The sequence below is a fragment of the Eurosta solidaginis genome, chromosome 1, assembly GCF_040869045.1.
Source record: "Eurosta solidaginis isolate ZX-2024a chromosome 1, ASM4086904v1, whole genome shotgun sequence".
Classification (NCBI taxonomy): Eukaryota; Metazoa; Arthropoda; class Insecta; order Diptera; family Tephritidae; genus Eurosta; species Eurosta solidaginis.
Genome location: NC_090319.1, coordinates 350321778 through 350341757, shown reverse-complemented (window position 1 = coordinate 350341757; position 19980 = coordinate 350321778). Strand labels below are relative to the sequence as shown.

General features: G+C 37.4%; 2 protein-coding genes across 2 annotated transcripts in view; one reads left to right on the top strand and one right to left on the bottom strand.

The window, feature by feature from the left end:
* Positions 1-2874, bottom strand: part of snk (snake) — a 33976-nt gene extending 31102 nt beyond the window's left edge. Inside the window, exon 1 of the mRNA XM_067762614.1 lies at positions 2773-2874. The gene's annotated coding sequence lies outside the window, so the exon portion shown is untranslated. The remainder of the gene's footprint in view (positions 1-2772) is intronic.
* On the top strand, positions 1381-19620 carry LOC137238050 (heat shock 70 kDa protein cognate 2). Its single transcript, XM_067762610.1, has 3 exons — positions 1381-1793; positions 14661-16142; positions 19239-19620. The coding sequence occupies exons 1-3, from the start codon at positions 1620-1622 to the stop codon at positions 19500-19502; spliced, it is 1920 nt and encodes a 639-aa protein (XP_067618711.1). The 5' UTR covers positions 1381-1619; the 3' UTR covers positions 19503-19620.
* Positions 19621-19980: the final 360 nt, after the last annotated feature.

Here is a 19980-nt window from a genome sequence, read left to right as displayed (position 1 = left end):
TGTCAGTCCCAGAGGGTGGTATGTATTTTGTTCCAGTCCCATTCCGAGTCTCAGTCTCAGTCCCAGTCCTAGTCCTAATCCCAGTCCCAGTCCGTCTCTATTATCCTTCCCGGAAAAAAACATCGTAAATACTAATATAGGCAAATTTATATACGAAATTTAGGGCAAATCGAATAGGACGTATGCAAATAAGTATGTGGGTATTATTAATTCATGTCTATATTTCGGCTTCGCATGTATATTTATCAGTTTTGCCAGGTTGATGCGACGAAATCGAATATCACAATGAACTTCAGAGCTCTCAGCAACAGCTTTCATTTGATATCCATAATACACACACATTCTACCGGTATCCGGGTCCATGTTTTGGCCTATATTTCGAGACCCTAGTCACTCAGCGGTGTAAAACTTACTTACTCTGTACTAAAGCATACATCAACAGCTTCAATTTGATACCCATAATGTAAAAACACATTCTAGGTGTATCCGGGTCCACGTTTTGGGCTATCTCTCGAGACCCTATCCTCCCAGTTGTATGAAAATTATCCTGTACTATATAACTCATCAACAGCTTTCATTTGATATCCATATTGTACAAACAAATTCCAGGGGTACCCGGGTCCACGTTTTGGGCTATATCTCGAGACCCTAGCCTCCCAGTTGTATGAAAATTATCCTGTACTATAGCACTCATCAACAGCTTTCATTTGATATCAATATTGTATAAACACATCCTAGGGGTACCCGGGTCCACGTTTTGATCTCAAGACTCTAGACACGTAGCGAAAAAAAGGTAGACGTTGGCCGATTCTCAGACCTACCCAACATGCTCACAAAATTTCATGAGAATCGGTTCAGCCGTTTCGGAGGAGTTCAGCCTCTAAAACCGTGACAGAAGAATTTTATATATTAGATTAAATATTTCTGCATATGAGTACAACCTTTACCACTGTGGGGCGTCAACGCTTCATTACCACCCACTCTACATAAACCAAATCGTAAAGTAATTCTATTTTTATGTCATGAAAGCCATCATTACGTTCGTTCAGTTTTGAAAACAACAATTCAATAATAAACAAAATTCAAAAGCGCTTTTCTAGAAGAAATTCATTTTATTTTATACATTTTATTACGAAGAAAACAGCAATAGCAAATGACATACATACTTACTTATGTACATACGTACAAACCCTACCAAAAAGAAGTGCTAATCGAAATTATTTTATCTAACAACCGCTAGCAAAAACAACAACGAAGAAAAGCCGATACATCGGCGTTCCCCATAAGTAAATAAAAACACTGCTCTTAACTTGTAGTGATTTAAAGCGACTGCGCACAGAGATTAGCGGCAAGTGTCCACGCGAAAGCGCGAAAATATAAAAAAAAAATAATTTTTAGCGTTTTTCAAATAAAATCGAGTGTAACAACAGAAAAGCTCAACAGTTTATAGGCGCGTTTGAACGCGAGCATTTGGAAAAAGAATTCGCACTCGCAGGGAATTTGTGAATAATCGGCGGAGAAAGTGAAGTGTGCAGTTGGCAAAAGAAGAAAAAAAAATTCCATTAATATTTATTTTTAGTACATATATAATATTTTAGTATAATAAAAAAAAAAAAAAAATGGTTAAAGCACCAGCTATTGGTATTGATTTGGGCACCACCTATTCTTGCGTTGGTGTCTGGCAGAATAATAAAGTCGAGATCATTGCCAATGATCAAGGTAATCGCACCACGCCCAGTTATGTGGCATTTAACGATACGGAACGTTTGATCGGAGATGCGGCCAAAAATCAGGTAGGCAGTTGACCAAGACTACGGTCTTGATATAGACAAAATCATGAAATCGAGTTAAAAAAAATATATTAAAAACGTTTTATTTCGTGAAATAATAACGGCGGACGTCGTGGTATAGTGGTAGTTAAAGGCTTAGTTTCCTCCAAAAGCGGTACCGCTATGTTACGACCGCTAAAGAGCGCCCGGTATACCCTTCAAAAAACGCGAGTACTCTATAAATAATGTAAGGAATACTCCTTTGGGAGTATAGGACTGCTCCAAATCTAATCTGTATTCATAAAAAAAAATGTGATCCAATTAACATTGCGATGTCCTAGGAGAGGAGTAGGTGATCCCACTCTCGCTTTGTTTGTGAGTATTCCATAGAGTACATACGTGAGAGTACTTTCCAAAGTACTTTCACTGTAGTACTCCATGGAGCACCCACAGAGGATCGTATGCCAAAGTACTAAAGAGGAATTGTGTCGGAAAGAATTATCGAAGTGAATTTAATTTAAAATGAAAGTAAATGAAGAGGGGAAATACAACTTTTATATTTTATACTACGAATATTCTTATGTTATTTAGCATTTGCGTGAATAAAGAAACTAATATAATATGTATACATAAAACCAGTGCGCTGTTGCATTTTATCAGAGTTGCCAAAGTAAAATTTTATTATTAGTTATTTGCATGCAATATTTTACGTTTGGCAACTCTATTCGATCGTCATCGTGTCGTGATCACTGTCGTTGAAAAACGAGCAATGATCAGCTGATGGTGGTCCGAAAACGCATTGCAAAGGAGTATTGTTAGAGTACTCCAACATGAAGAAAATGGAACACGTAATCCAACAATTTTTGCAGGGTACTCACCGTTTCTAGCGGCAACGCTTTGAAGGAAACTACGAACTGTTACGGCAGACGAGTTGCAAAAGTTAATTTTACATTTTTGCATATTTTTTTTAGTTGTTTTATAATTTTTCTTTTTATAAACTCACAAGAAAAAAATTTCAATTCAAAAATGTTGTTTATTTTATAAATAATTTGAAATAACGGTGATGAACGAGTTTCTACCGTCATGACGGCAGGGTTGTTTAATGCCCGGCCGCTATATTCCGTTACGGTGAACTTCACCGTCTTCTTAATTTCCACATATGTAATTACTTTTACATTGCAACGTTGACAACGTACTCTACCGCTATGTAACGGCCGCTATATAGCGGTACCGCTTTCGAGGAAACCAAACCTTAAACTTGAATATAAATAACGAGGAACGCCGATGAGTCGCGTTAGAATATTATCCTGTTTATTGAAGAAATGCATTTCTATTTATACAAAACTTCTTAACTTACACATACGTAATTACACTAATACTTACAAACTAAAGGTATCTACATTCCTAATACATATATTCTGTGTCAGCATATTACTTTGACCTAATTTTAGATATTTGTTATTATATATATATAAATATTTTGGAAAGCACATTGACGAACTGTTAATGACGTTCAGTCATGCTGTTAGCGAGTTCGTCAATGTGCCAGTCAAATAGAGTTGACGAATGTAAACAGATATGTGCATTGTATGTCGGCATGTCTGTATGATGTTAAACTCATGCCGAGGTCAATATTATTTATTAGGGTCGCTATGACTTGAATATGTGTGGTCGATTTGAATATGCATTTGTATATGCATAAGACTGCATTATGTGTAAAAAAGTATTCTGGTATATGCATACGAATAAATTGTGAGTAAAGCGTAATCTGGTAAAAAACTACAGTAGCGGAAACATTTTACAAGACGGTGCACCACCTTATGAAAATAAACCTGGGTGGGTCCAACACCCGTTTGTGGATCAAAATTAAATGCGCGTAGAACACGTTTCTCCACTCTGGCAAAATACAACAACCACATGAAAACTTTAGCCGATTTTTTGCTTATATTATTTGACAAATAAAAATTTAAATTTTCGCTTTCGTATTCTAAAATCAGAGATCGAAAGTCTTGTAAAACGTTACCGTGGTAGCGTGCTCGCCTACCACATCAAAAGTCGCGGGTTCAAGGACCAGGAAAGGTAACATCAATACCCTTTAAAAAAAGTTGTTCAAATATAAAAAAACCAAAGGAGGGTCATCCTTGGCAGTGGCTTGCAGAAAACTTCGAGTTTATCTTGCTATGAAACTTTCTCAGCCAAAATTTTTCTGCCTTGCAGATGACGTTCGGAGTCGATATAGAGCAATAGGTCCCGACCCGACAATATGTAGAATAATGAAAAAGATGCAGAACGCAAATTGGAAGAGAAGCTCGGCCTTAATCTCTTACTAGGTATATCGCATATTTTGTTCTATTTATTTAATAATTTTTCAACAAATTGGGGCTAATTTATGTGTTTTTTGGCTTTCCTTCGTAGTGATTTTTATCCAAGCATGGCACTCAACACAAATTTATATGTGACCCGGTCTATGAAAAGGTGGCTTATGACTCAAATAAATTTTTCCACTTTTTTTTGGTTTCGATAGCTTTTGAGACGCTCTTTCACGTGGTGAAAACTAGAAAGTCCTAACTTGGTTAGAAGTGTACTAAAAATGTAGAGAAAGAAGAGCACAAATGAAAGACGATGAAGCCTTTGGTTCCTTCGATGCCAGCTTGGTGGCTGGTGAAGCATCCTCAGATTTTTTGATAGCAGTTTTTTCGATAGCAATGGAGCCAAAATATCGGTCAGAAACTGGTTTGTGCTTTACCTTTTGGGCATGACTGTTCATAATGCAAAAGAAAAACTACTAAGAAACTGAAGAAATGCATTGTTTATCTTTAACAGCTGTTTCTCGCAATTTCTTTTTTAAGTTATAAGCTACTTTTTCATAGACTGGGTCACATATAACGATCTTTAATCTCTTAAGATGAAAATACTGGATTGGTCCTTCAGAAGATCCCTCTGAACGTTTTCTGAAGTAACCACATAGAGATTTGCCACTCTTGTACTTAGTTTGCTTATTTTGCTAAGATTTCACAAACAAGAGCGCAAGAGTCGTGAATGATTCACTAAGTGTCATCATTGTGTTTACGGAAATGTCTTCTTATCTGGCTGCGTGGCAGGACTGTCTCAAACAGTTGTCTGCTGCAATGCCCTAGTTTGCGGCAATTTACCAGAAACTGCCTGTTAAGAATTTCTCTATGCTCCCGAATGCTGAGCATTTTTGCCAAAACTTGCGGTCCACCATTTTTAATCTGAGAAAAATAAATATTGCAACCATCTTTGACTAAGAGTAAAATGCCATGGTTGACTGTGACTTGACGAGAACTTGTGTAGTGAGATTACTTACGGCCATTAAGTCATGGGTGCCATCGCAGAACATTGTGCTATCACTCCAACATGTGCCCTCAGTGGAAGCTGTCGAGGAATTGATTCAACACATTCTTGTCCCATATCCGGCATTACATATAAAATTACTCAGTATCTGGGAGGCTTGTGATAAGAATTTTTGGGATTGATGGTATACCGTCCTAAGATCCAACATTTACCTAAATATATAAACCAAGCGTCAAGAGGCTTCAAAAAATCAAAGCTTATAGATTCACTTGATGAAAAACAAGAAGTTTTATTTTTTTTTGTTAAAAGATCGCGGGTTCGCATCGAGCTCAAGGCCTAACAATAATTTTTTATCATTATTATTGTTATGATAAATGTTTTAAATTAGAATAGAGGATAGAAAAAATTATTATTTACTCTATACGTTTTTCCAGTTAGTGTTAAACGACCCACTTAACTTACGTATCTCTTTAATTCTTCCGTGGAGTTTTCTCCATTTCCTCATACTCTTCCTGCCCTTATTCTTGTCTTGGTCTCACTCAATTACTTTTAATCTTATTGTAATGTTAGTTTTACTCTTCCTGTTAACCTCTTATTCTTAATTTGACTGTCACGCTGTATATCGAGCTTAGCCCTTTTCGGCTTATTTTTATTACTTACGTCGTAAAAATGTTGCAAAATAATATCAAAGTTCTCTATTCCTACGCATGACCGGAATATAAAAAATAAAAAGAATAAATGAAAGGCGCGATAACCTCCGAAGAAATTTAAAGCGGAGCTTCTCTTCCAATTTGAGTCGTGCCCCTTTTAATTTTTCCTACAAATTGGCGGGATGGGATCTATATGTTGTATGTCGACTCCGAACGGCATGTGCAATGCACTGAGAGCTTTACAAATTGAAAATGCACTCAATACAATACATTAAACAAGAGAAAAAGAATTAAACGCCAATTTCTTTCAAAAATTCAAAATACGTTCACTGTTATCCTTGGTATCTAGCGGAATGTGTTTTTATAGGATCGTTGATTAAGAAATAATGAGGCGCACATATATTTCTTGGTGGAACCTGTGCACGTTTGATAAAACATCTTGAATACGGGTTATACTGAGGGGTGGATACTACTTGACAAACGAAATTTTCCTTGAGCATTGTTTGAGCTTTTTTATATTCAGCGTGCTTTGCACACAGAGTATATTAACTTTGATTGGATAACGGTTGGTTGTACAGGTATAAAGGAATCGAAATAGATATAGACTTCCATATATCAAAATCATCAGTATTGAAAGAAAATTTGATTGAGCCATGTCCGTCCGTCTGTCCGTTAACACGATAACTTGAGTAAATTTTGAGGTATTTTAATGACATTTGGTATGTAGGTTCCTGGAAACTCATCCCAGATCGCTATTTAAAATGAATGATATCGGACTATAACCACGCCCACTTTTTCGATATCGAAAATTTCGAAAAACTGAAAAAATGCGATAATTCATTACCAAAGGCGGATAAAGCGATGAAACTTGGTAGGTGGGTTGACCTTATGACGGAGAATAGCAAATTAATAAAAGTTTGGACAATGGGCGTGGCACCGCCCACTTTTAAAAGAAGGTAATTTAAAAGTTTTGCAAGCTGTAATTTGGCAGTCGTTGAAAATATGATGATGCAATTTGGCAGGAACGTTACTACTATTACTATATATGGGGAAATCCGCCAAACTTTGGTTTTTTTGGAGAGAAATTTTTTTTGAAACATGGTATCACGAAAATATCTTTTTCTTAGGATCATTGTGGGGTAAATAGGAGCTATAGTTCATCGTCGTTACTCGTCTTACATAATGCCTCAAAAAGATATATTCAAAAGATGAGGCAAAATATATATAAATTGAGGTCGCAATGTTAAATATAAATTTATTTCAACACTGCTGTACCGATTATATCGAGTTTTTAACAAAATCTGGAGATATATGCAGCTGCTAGCTATGTAAAATTTTTTTGATACATGAGACCCGGTTTTGTAGATATCGGTAAAAATATAAAACCGAATTACCGCCAAATATTTTTTACTGCAAAGTGTGCAACACATTTATTTTAACACCTTTCCACCGATTCTTTTGAAACTTTAAAAACATATAGATATGTGAACGAAGTATGTTTAGGTAAAAAGTTTTAATACCAGAGATCCGGTTTTGGAGATATTGATAAAAATATAAACCCGGAAAACCTTAAATTTTTTTACTTATTTTAATACTTCTTAACCTATTGTGTTGAAATTTTATCAGGATGTACATATCTATTTGGGGTATATTTAGGTAAAATTTTGTTGATACCCGAAACCCGGTTTTAGAGATATCGGCAAAAATATGAAACCGGGTAACCGTCAAATATTTCACACCCGTTTGTTAATTTTTCCTCTACACCACAGTAGTATACGATCAATTGCCTCATCGGGGAATATTCACGCAAGAAAAGTTATTGATGTTTGTACATGAGGCAAGTATATATACGAAATTTTCGCCAAAAATTGGCAATCGTCAAAAAGAGTAGAAACATTTTTTATTTTTTTTTCGTATCGCTTCTTTGATTGATGACAGTTTTGAGTATTGGAGGAGCACATTAATTTTGCTCATACTTTTAGAATCTCGGTCTCAAAAACAACATTCAGTTTAAATTCCATAGCTCAAAATTGTATCGAAAAAATTCAAAAAAAAAAAAAAATCAAAGGTTTCGCTTGAAAAATGTAAAATCGACGTTTTTTACGTTTCGAAGTTCTGCAAAAACTTACTATCAACTTTCTTGATTTTTAAAATCATCAGATCGGATAGTCAAAAGGTCAAACATAATGTCCTTGTACTTTTTTTTGGCCTGAAGTTTTTTGCCCGTGTGTAAAACCCGAGTATCCAAAAAAGTAAAAGTTTTTGGGAATTGCCCATATGTGCTAAATAAAAATTAGCAAAATCGGATGAAGAACACGCCCACTTAAAAAACAAAAAATTTTTTAAGTCAAATTTTAACAAAAAATTGAATATCTTTACAGTATATAAGTAAATTATGTCAACATTCAACTCCAGTAATGATGTTGTGCAACAAAATACAAAAATAAAATAAAATTTCAAAATGAGCGTGGCTCCGCCCTTTTTAATTTAATTTGTCTAGAATACTTTTAATGCTATAAATCGAACAAAAATTTACCAATCATTGTGAAATTTGGTAGGGGCATAGACTCTATGACTATAACTGTTGAAGCCACGCCCAGTTTTTATACACAGTCGACCGTCTGTCCTTCCGCTCGGCCGTTAACACGATAACTTGCGCAAAAAACGATATATCTTAACTAAACTTAGTTCACGTACTTATCTGAAGTCACTTTATGTTGGTATAAAATATGGTCGAAATCCGACTATGACCACGCCCACTTTTTCGATATCGAAAAAAGGGATGAAGCATGGTAATTGGACTGGTTTATTGACGCAAAATATAACTTTAGAAAAAACTTTGTAAAATGGGTGTGAAGTAGAAGAAAATGAAAAAGTTCTGAAGGGCGAAATCAAAAGCCTTTGGAATCTTACATATATAAATAAATTAGCGGTACCCGACAGATGATGTTCTGGGTCACCCTAGTCCACATTTTGGTCGATATCTCGCAAACGCCTTCACATATACAACTAAGGGCCACTCCTTTTTAAAACCCTTACCTTTAATTTGATACCCATATCGTACAAACACATTCTAGAGTCACCCCTGGTTCACCTTTATGGCGACATCACGAAATGGCGTCCACCTATAGAACTAAGGATCACTCACTTTTAAAATACTCATTAACACCTTTCATTTGATACCCATATCATAAAAACACATTCCCGGGTTACCCTATGTTCATTTTCCTACATGGTGATTTACCCTTATTTTGTAGCCAAAGCTCTCAGCTGAGTATGTGATGTTCGGTTACACCCGAACTTAGACACCTTTACTTGCTTTGTATACATTTTCCATTTCTTGCGATATGGATACCACGCTTTAACTTCGGTGAGCAACAAAATATTGTGACCAAATTAAAATTAATTTTTTTAAATAATTTTTTTTGTTTTTTTTTTATAACTTTGCTCCAAAAAACAGACTGTTTCATCATTGCATTAACCAGCTTTATTCGCTTTTTTTTAGACGGCTACCAATTTTTTATGCTAATCAACAATTTGTAATATTTTATTACTTTTCACACCAAAAATGTAATTTTTAATATAATAAATAAATAAAATGCAATCCAACCAATCGCATCATACATTCATATATGAATTTTCGAGTGTGTTTGAAAGCGCAGCCTCTGACAAGCTGTCACAATAAATTTTAACGTTGACATATCATCAAGTGTGAACAAAAATTCAATTTACGCAACGAAGCTATTCTTGACCCATCACTTTACGGTCAAAACATAGTGCTGGAAATTGATATGATCACACGTCGACCAATGTGATCTCATTGAAACTTTTGTAATTATGGCTTTATTACTTGTCATCGTACAGGCTGTAAAAGTCTAAGCCATATTTGATTGTCCCGTTTAGCGCTTACATATATACTTACATACACAATTATATAAATTTGCTATATAAAATGTAGTAACTAAATTTGTACAGAAATATTATAAGTTGTTGTTAGTATGTTTACAGTTACTGCCTTGTACGTGCGCTTATGTCATGTTTAATGTTGTTACTCATTATTTTTACAACAATAAATAAGTTAGCATAAAGATTGCCGCTGACAAGTGATCAAGCGCTTAAATGACTTTGTTTGGATCTAACCAGGTTTGCTTTCCAACATTTTATACCATTTCGGTAAATTACGTTACAAAAGTCGTCGACGCCTGTTAACATTTGTCATAATTACTGGTGTATACATATGCACCTACATACATATATGCCAGTATGTGCATACATATATCGAACTTTTGCTTTTTAACCCAATTAATGTTGACCAAGTTGTAGTTTTGCGGATGTGCGATTCGTGTGAATAAAGTGTGGGTGCAAATATGGCATTTCATCGTATGAATCACACAAAACGCCCGTCACAACTTATGGCATATTCTGGTTTAATGGGAAGAAATCATAGGCAAAAGAAACACATCGTTACAAAAATAGATGCCGGCTGCAATGTGTGGGTTATTATATTACGCGAGTTTTCAAAAATTCTGTATGAATGCTTTCAAATACGATTATTTTTAGTTTATTAATTCAATGAGAGAAAGCAAACATATGTATACTATATGAACATTAGGGTGCACTTTTTTTGCGTTTTTGTCTAGCTGCGATACATTTTTTTTAATGGATAAATGCTTACAGAGTATCAAGTTTTCATGTTATTTTTTCAGTGACATTAACTGTTTCTTGGATGAAATGGTATCGAGTGCTACTATGGTTAGGGAATTTAACATCTACTCTGATAGCCAATCGGCTATCAAGGCATTGAGTTTAACTACAGTGCGATCGAGGGTTGTCTGGGAGTGCCTGACATCGCTTGCGATTGCATCGAATTATTTTACAATTAAGATTATCTGGGTCCCGGGCCATAGTGATATCTCGGGTAACTGGCAAGCGAATCTCTTAGCTCCCATCGGTACAACTTAACCGGTTGAAGATGGCTGTAGGGATTTCGGGATTCCGCTGGTCACCTGTGGATTGCACCTCCATAGCTGGGCCTCGAGTTAGCTCAGCAAGCGTTGGGCGAACACCACGTCTTGCAGGGTAGCCAGAAAGTGGATGGGAGGATGTCTGCTGCAATAATTGGGTTCACTAAGGCTCACCTATCAATGGTCATTAGGGTTTTGACAGGGCACTGTCCCATGGGTATCCATGCGGTACGTCTCATTATACTGGAAACTCCATCCTGCTCCACCTGTATGGAGGATGATGAGGTGGAATCACCAAATCCCTTTATGCATGATTGCCCAGCTTTTGCCAAAACTAGGCGAAAGTACTTCGGTCGCGACACTTGGATCTCCCGAGGATTTATCCAAAGTTGAGATCGGTATCATTCGGAGCTTTATCGTTGCTACCCAACGATTCTCTAAGTAGCTAGATCTAAGTCACTGTTATTTTTGGTGTATGTGGTATCACAACGGACCTTCGTGTTGTCCACGTGAGCTATCTTTATCAGGGCAGCTACCACCTAACCTAACCTAACTGTTTTTGGAGGTTTGAATACCTATCGCAATTAACTCAAATAAGACAGAACATGTGTTGCTGTTTTGATAAATAGTAAATAAATAAATTTTCCTTGTATAACTAAAAGGAAATGAGAGGGTAGGAAGGAAAGGCAAACGCAGAAAAGAAAGGAAAGGAGAGGAAAAAAGGAAAAGTGAGTTACCCTCATCACAAGAAAATTTCGTATGAATATAGTTTAAAACATGTAAGGAAAACTAAGTTCGGTTGTAATCGAACATTACATACTCAGCTGCCAAATTACAGCTTGCAAAACTTTTAAATTACCTTGTTTTAAAAGTGAGCGGTGCCACGCCGATTGTCCAAAATTTTTCCAATTTTCTATTCTGCGTCATAAGGTCAACCCATTTACCAAGTTTCATTGCTTTATCCGTCTTTGGTAATGAATTATCGCACTTTTTCGGTTTTTCGAAATTGTCGATATCGAAAAAGTGGGCGTGGTTATAGTCCGATTTCGTTTATTTTAAACAGCGACCTGAGATGACTGCCCAGGAACCTATATACCAAATTTCATTAAGATACCTCAAAATTTACTGAAATTATCGTATTCACGGACAGACGGACGGGCGGACGGACATGGCTAAATGAATTTTTTTTTCGCCCAGATCATTTTGATATATTTATCTCGATTAGTTTATGCCGTTACCGGGTACCGTCATGCGACAAAATTAATATACTCTGTGAGCTCTGCTCAGCTGAGTATAAAAAACTAAAAATCACACTTTTAAATATTTAGATATTTGATGTTGATAGCACCGTAGGTTCGTGTCTCCGTTAATAAGTAAAATACTGATGAAGCGGTGTCACTTCCCTGCAAGACACGAAAGTAAGATTCAGCAATGCATTAGCAAAAAAATCGTTAAAACTAAAAAAGGATATGCTAAACAAGTGCTTAAATAGAATTGCAAATGCTAGTCACTGTAATCCTTGGTATTTAACCCACTGTGCTCTCACAGGGTCGTTGCTTAAGAAATGGTGAGACGCACATATATTTTTTGGCGAAAGCAAAGCTCCGTTATGCACGTTTGCTAAAAAATTGTTAGATCGTTCTACTTCGTAGCCTAACAGAAATTTGATTCTATACAATTGCGGCACGCCCTAATATATACAAATATACATGTACATATGTATATCAACTCATAAAATAAAATATATCTTTTAATCAAAAAAAAAAAAAAAAAAACAGATTTATGATTTGTTATTTTTCTCTAAATCTTTTTCAACAAAAACTACATATTTTTTTTTAAATTAATTTTAATACAATAAAATTTCTTTTCGCTGTTTTCTACCAACAAAGGAAGCTATCGTATTCTCTTTTTATAATCCAGAGAAATTTGGTCGATAGCTGCTGCCAGTTGGTAGCATGAGGCTTTAAAAAAAGTTCTATTTCTGCGTAGACCACTAGTCATTATATATTTGTTGGCCCACGGTAGATTGCAACGAAATGAAGGAATCGTGGTAATAACCAGTAATTGGATCCTAAAGGGTTTTGGCCGTTGCGTAGCGGTTACACAAGGTATCGCAGCTTCGGGATGATTCGCGCCGATTTGTAGCACCAATGGAGATCAAGTCTTCTTCCAATTGTCCTTTCCAACTCAGTGAAGATTATTTTCGGACCCTCTTGGCAGGGCCGGATTAACAAGAAATCAGAATAGGCAGTTGCCTGGCGCCCCCGATTTTAGGGTCCCCCGAAAAATGAAAAAGACTGTTAAAATTTTCTTAAAACATAAAATTCTAGAGAGTGAAAGAAAAATAATTTTTATTCAAATAAATAAAACTCAATTGACCGCATTCAAAAGGGACGACCAACGAACTAGACAAGGTTCCTCAAAAGGACATTTCCGACTCATTTAACAAATTGTATTAGCATACAAAGAAGTGTATCGAAGTGAAAGGAGCGTATATTGAATAATAAAAAAGAATTATCTCAAACTGTACACTGATAGTTTTTATTTTGAAAAATTTCGGTTATTTTTGGAACAGAGAGTGTATAAGCCTTCAACTCTATTATGACTGCTATGCGTTCATTAAGTCATTGCAAAGTCAAAAAGAAGGGAACGGGCGTGAAAAAGGGCCCCCAAATTGCTTGCCTAGGGCCCCGTTGAGAGTTAATCCGGATCTGCCTCTTGGGATATTTTGCGGATAATTTTTGGAAACACTTCGACACTATTTCGGAATGATTTTCGGCATTAATTCGGTACTATTTTGGGACGTGCACTGAATCATTTTTTGATTATTTCAGGTTTGTTTCGGAATTCTGTTCAGAACTGTTTCGTGAATATTTTAAGATTCTGTATTGTTTGGAGACATTTTCGGAGCTATTTCAAGGATGTTTTGGAATGTTTAGTAATTATGTTTGTGATTGGAATGCTTAGGAAATGTTTCCGATCAGTTGCCATTTTCACCATATAACCTAAGAATTGTTTTCCAGATTATTTCAAGATTGTTTTAAGAGCTATTTCGAGGCTGATTAACAAACTTATTAGGGGGATTGCTTTGGGTTATTTTTGAACTTTCGCCAGATAAATTCGAGATTGTTTTCAGAACTGTTTAAAGACTATTTAGGGATAGTTACATAAAAAAGTGTCCCCAGGGGCAATTGGGACCAACCTTATATAAAAAGAATAATAAATCTGGTTGCAAAAAAGCAAACATCCAAGCATGCGGACATCCAAACTTTTCTTATTCCTGGAATTTTGAAAAAGAAAGCAATTTTCAGATCAATTACCGGATCGTTACGAGACTATCTCCAGATCATTTCAAAAGTTTCTTTGGACTATTTATGAACTTATCGTTTCGAGACTATTTCGAAACATCTTCCTCATTGTTCGAGTCCATTTGGCCACTATTTATGGGGTCATTTGGGACTATTTCAGGATGATTTGAAAACTATTACCGGTACATTTTAAAATTGGTTTCTCTATTATTTCGGATTATTTTGAGATCGTTTCGGATCCATCTTTGTTTCATTTCGAATTGTTGCCTGATTAGTTTCAGAATCTTTCCGGAACAGTTTCAGTTTCAGTTTTCAGGATCTATTTTTACTATACATATATTTCAAAATCTAAGTCTACTTGGTCGTACATATGTGAGTTTAGGGCTTATTGGTTATGTTAATCTTTAAAACTAGTTGAGTAGAGAACTGAAATCAATGAAATCCGAGCAGGCATCTTTTTGTTTTCATACCAATATTGCGCAGTATTATCTTTTCCTATGCGGAAGCATACTGGTTAATATAATAGCGGTACCTTGAGTTAGAAAAAGTATAATTTAGATTTTCTACAGAAAAAATACGTAAAACTTCTTTTTTTTTAGATTTTTTATTCCTTTTATTAATTCTAATACCTTAATATTATCTTTCATTTCCTAGGTTGCCATGAATGCCAAAAATACAGTATTCGATGCTAAACGTCTGATCGGTCGTCGCTTCGATGATGCCAAAATACAAGAGGACATGAAACATTGGCCATTCAAGGTGGTCAACGACTGTGGTAAACCCAAAATCGAGGTTGAGTTCAAGGGCGAAAATAAACGTTTCACACCCGAAGAGATCAGCTCAATGGTGCTGACAAAGATGCGTGAAATCGCAGAAGTTTATCTGGGTGGCAAGGTGAGTGATGCCGTGATCACAGTGCCTGCCTACTTCAACGACAGCCAACGTCAAGCCACTAAAGATGCTGGTTCAATTGCTGGCCTAAATGTGTTACGTATAATTAACGAACCCACTGCTGCTGCTTTGGCTTATGGTTTGGATAAAAATTTGAAAGGTGAAAAGAATGTGTTAATCTTCGATTTGGGTGGTGGCACTTTCGATGTGTCTATATTGTCCATTGATGAAGGTTCTCTGTTCGAAGTCAAGTCTACAGCCGGTGATACACATTTGGGTGGTGAAGATTTCGATAATCGTTTGGTTAATCACTTTGTCGAAGAATTCAAACGCAAACACAAACGTGATCTCTCTTCCAATATACGTGCGCTACGACGTCTACGTACAGCCTGTGAACGTGCTAAACGTACATTGTCGAGCAGCACGGAAGCGACAATTGAAATCGACGCATTGCATGAAGGCATCGACTTCTATTCAAAAATTAGTCGTGCTCGTTTCGAAGAGATGAATATGGACTTATTCCGTTCGACCTTAGAACCAGTTGAACGCGCATTGAATGATGCAAAAATGGATAAAGCCGCCGTACATGATGTGGTGCTAGTAGGCGGCTCAACGCGCATTCCCAAAATACAAAAAATGTTACAAGACTTCTTTGGTGGCAAGCAGCTAAATTTATCCATCAATCCCGATGAAGCTGTCGCTTATGGTGCCGCTGTACAAGCAGCTATACTCACTGGTGTTGGTAGCTCGCAGATTCAGGATGTCTTATTGGTTGATGTTACACCGCTATCTTTGGGTATTGAAACCGCTGGCGGTGTGATGACAAAATTGATTGAACGTAATGCGCGAATTCCATGTAAACAGCAGCAGACCTTCACTACGTACAGTGATAATCAGAATGCTGTCACCATTCAAGTTTATGAAGGTGAACGTGCAATGACAAAGGATAATAATCTTTTGGGTACTTTTAATTTGACCGGCATACCACCGGCACCACGTGGTGTACCAAAAATTGAGGTTACTTTTGATTTAAATGCCGATGGTATCCTCCATGTTTCGGCTAAAGATAACAGCACCGGAAAATCTGAGAAGATCACAATTACCAATGATAAGGGCCGTTTGTCCAAAGCTGAAATCGATCGCATGTTGTCGGATGCAGAACGTTATAAGGATGACGATGAGAAACAGAAGCAACGTGTACAAGCTCGAAATGCATTGGAGAGTTACATCTTTAGCTGTAAACAGGTAAGTAGAAGAGACGAGATAGAATACAGTTTTTATGTAAGCATTATCCTTGAGAGAACATACCATTAGCTGAGATATATTTTAGCCATATTAAAACCCAATTTTATCTGACTTCGTCATAAGTGCCATTGTTGAGACTATTAAATTTTAACCTCTGCGCTAGAAAGTTTCTTTCGAAGTGCCTAAGTTTCACATTCAGAACAGGTTCGAGGTTAAGTCTCCTTTGTAGTCCAAAAAAGTGCAGCTTTTGCAACACATTAATCTCGAAATGGCAAACGCATAGTGATAAGTGGCAGCGGCTATTTTATTTGTAGGTCTTTTTATTCCAAAGCATAACACTTTCCCATTGCAGCGACCATCTTACCTTTCCTTCTGAAGAGCAATCTGCATGGTCGAAAAAAAACTAGAACAAAACCGAGGACATTCTATACCGCTAACTGTACTGACCATTAACTTTACATCCCCTACTGCGGTAGGTTCCATGTCAATGATGTGCCCGACTATGTGGTCGCGCAGTTTAAGGAACGAATCAGCGCCGGTTCGTCTCAGGGGACGAGATGTCTGGGGTAAGAACTGCCAACTCAGTTTAAGGAAGGTATCATCGCTTTTTAAACAAAGTCGGCCCGAGATCCGGCCACCTCAGGTATACAGATGCCGTACCGCAACAAAAGGCGCTGCTGTGGCGGAAGATTATTATTCACCATATTTAGTGTTGCAGCGCTGAGCCCTTCTTGTATGATAGTATGAGGTACGACCTAGATGATACCCTAGAAACTTATAACAAAGACAAATAGGCGGAGAGAGAGGAATTGGTAGCAAGCCAGATGAAATCAGTATAAACAATGAGTCAAACTTAGAAAGCGAAGGAAACGTAAAGTCAATAAGTTGGACGAGGGGGTGACAGGCGAGTCCGAATAACGTAGACTTAGCAAGTTTAGGGACTTAGATTCTTCCTCCAATAAGAATACCTGTCGCAAAATGGGGATACAATTTACAGCCCGGAAGGCTCTTGGTGTGAATATAATTGTTCCCGTAGCAGTCGGTTGTGTACCAAAAGGTGTTAGTACTGGACACATGTCCGACAAACGACCGCTATATCCGCAACGCATGATCCTGGGAGGCCGTATAACTGCAAGAAAGAACGAGGACAATAATAGTGGTAATACGCCAACATCAGTGAGGAAAACGATGAAGCGTTGAAATGGCTGATAATGGCTAACGGGGATAAAGTGTACACTTTCGCTTTATCGGAGAAGCTTAAAGAAAGTAAAGCTGTTAGTCCGGATTTTACTGAGGGGATGCACGGCTTAGCGAAACAGCATCTGGCTTTGGCGCTGATTGATCGTAGCAATTCCTTTGAGCTTATTGATATCATGATCAAAGTGCTGCGGGATGAACCGAGATAACCGCCTTTATCATTCAGTTCAGCGGAGTGGCAAATTGACCTTAGTTGATAGTCCACAATAATGTTGCGACCTTGAGATGGATTGACACCAGCGCATTTGTTATGGAGGTGGATGAGCCTACAGCAACGCCGGAACCATAATATATTGCAACGGGTTCTGAAGGTACTTCGCATATTTCAGAGTGCGCAACAGGAAGTCACCTACATTCATTGTATAAACAGATAGGGCATAGTAAATTAGCCAAAAGTTTGGGCAGTATTTGCCAAGACGAATAGTCCCAAGAAAAACAATCGTATCACAGTTGTGGCTTACTTACTTACTTACTTAATTGGCGCTTAACCGTCTAAACGGTTATGACCGTCCAACAAGGCGCACCAGTCGCTCCTTCGCTCCGCCAACCGGCGCCAATTGGTCACACCAAGGGAGTTTAAATCGTTTTCCACCTGGTCCTTCCAACGGAGTGGGGGCCGCCCTCTACCTCTGCTTCCATAGGCGAGTTACGATAGAAACACTTTCTTGGCCGGAGCATCTTTCATTCGCATAACATGGCCTAGACAGAGCAGCCGTTGCGTTTTAATTCGCTGGACTATGTGGATGTCTGCATATAGCTCGTGCAGCTCATCATTAAATCTTCTTCGGTACTCGCGATCGCCAACGCGTAGAGGTCCCATACATTTTTCGAAGAACATTTCTCTCGAACACTCCCAAAGCCGCTTCATCTGCTGTTGTCATGGTCCGTGCTTCTGCCCCATATAGCAGGACGGGTAAGATAAGTGACTTGTAGAGTATGATTTTCGTTCGCCGAGAGGGGATTTTACTTTTCAATTGCCTACCTAGTCCAAAGTAGCATTTATTTGGCAAGATTGATTCTTCGCTGGATTTCAGTGCTGATGTTGTTGCTAGTGTTGATACTGGTTCCCAAATAAACGAAGTCTTTTACTATTTCGAAATTATGGCTGCCAACAGTAGCGTGGTTGCCAAGGCGCGTATGCGCTGACTCTTTGCTCGATGACAGCAGGTACTTCGTTTTGTCCTCATTCACCATCACACCCATCTTTACCGCTTCTTTTTCCAGTTTGGAGGAAGCAGAACTAACAGCGCGGGTGTTTAGGCCGATGATATCAATGTCATCAGCATATGCCAGTAATTGCACGCCACAGTTGGGGCTAGGGGAGGGAAAAGGTGCAAAGGCCGCCTCGTTAAGGATCCGACCATTGCCACTAGCGCAGCTACCAAATCCAGAAGCAGCAAGTGTGATTGGTCTCCGAAAGTTATAGTACATATCTTCCAAATGGACTTAATTATTTTATTACTTAAATCTTAATACTTAACCGAACATTATTCAGCAACTACTTCAAATTTGTCTGAAGGCCTACTTTCAGATTTCTGCTTAGACGTAACGTCATAATTAGTTCTCTAGATTGAATTTGCTGAGATTTAACTTGCTCGGATGCAATTCTAGATGATAAGCTAGTTTCGTCATCCGTCAAATAAAAACATTCAAGTCGGATTGACTGGCTCTTACTTTAATAGCTTCAACAATGTAAACACTCTAGGAAGTTATTAAAGTGGAGCCGAGAATTTAGAAAGGTTTCCAGCTGCTTGGAAAACAGGCTATAATTTCCCCCTTTACTAACCCATATGTAACTATTACCAGGTATTAAAAAAATAATATATTTTCTTCTTTTAGGCCGTTGAAGATGCACCAGCTGGCCGCCTTACAGATTCCGACAAGTCAACTGTACGAGAAAAATGTACATCCGAAATGTCATGGTTGGATGCCAATACACTTGCCGAAAAAGACGAATTCGAAGATCACCTCAAGGAATGTCAACGAGTCTGCGGCCCGATAATGTCTAAGATGCATGGTGGTGCTGGTAGTGGTGAAGCTGGTGCTGCAAAAAGTGCACAAGGTGGACGCGCAGGTGGACCTACTGTGGAAGAGGTCGATTAGAGCATACCATAGAACTTTTTATATAGTTTTTTTCACTCTCTAAATTGTTAATTTTTCTTTGTTAAATATAAATATTTATTTGCACATTTGACTAAAATCATTAAATCTTATAAACATTTTTTTGTATAGATTTTATGAATCGTGGACAATAATTTTGTAATAAAACATCCATGTCATCTGTAAAAAATTTGTGCTAAGTTACACTAAGAACAATGGAAGCGCCAGGGCCGGATGGGATACTATGGCAATAATACTGGTTGCCAAGAGCAGCCCCGAGTTGGTGCTGCATGTTGTAACGAATTCTGGGGATTTCTGATATTTATGCACCTTCTGCTAATTTCGAATCGCTAAAATATTGAATAAATCACTTCAATATTCAGTATTGCAAACTGGTCTTTATTTATATTACTTTAGGAGTAGTACTTCACAATTATACTTCACAGCTAATAGCGAGTTTAAATGAAAAATGATTAGATAT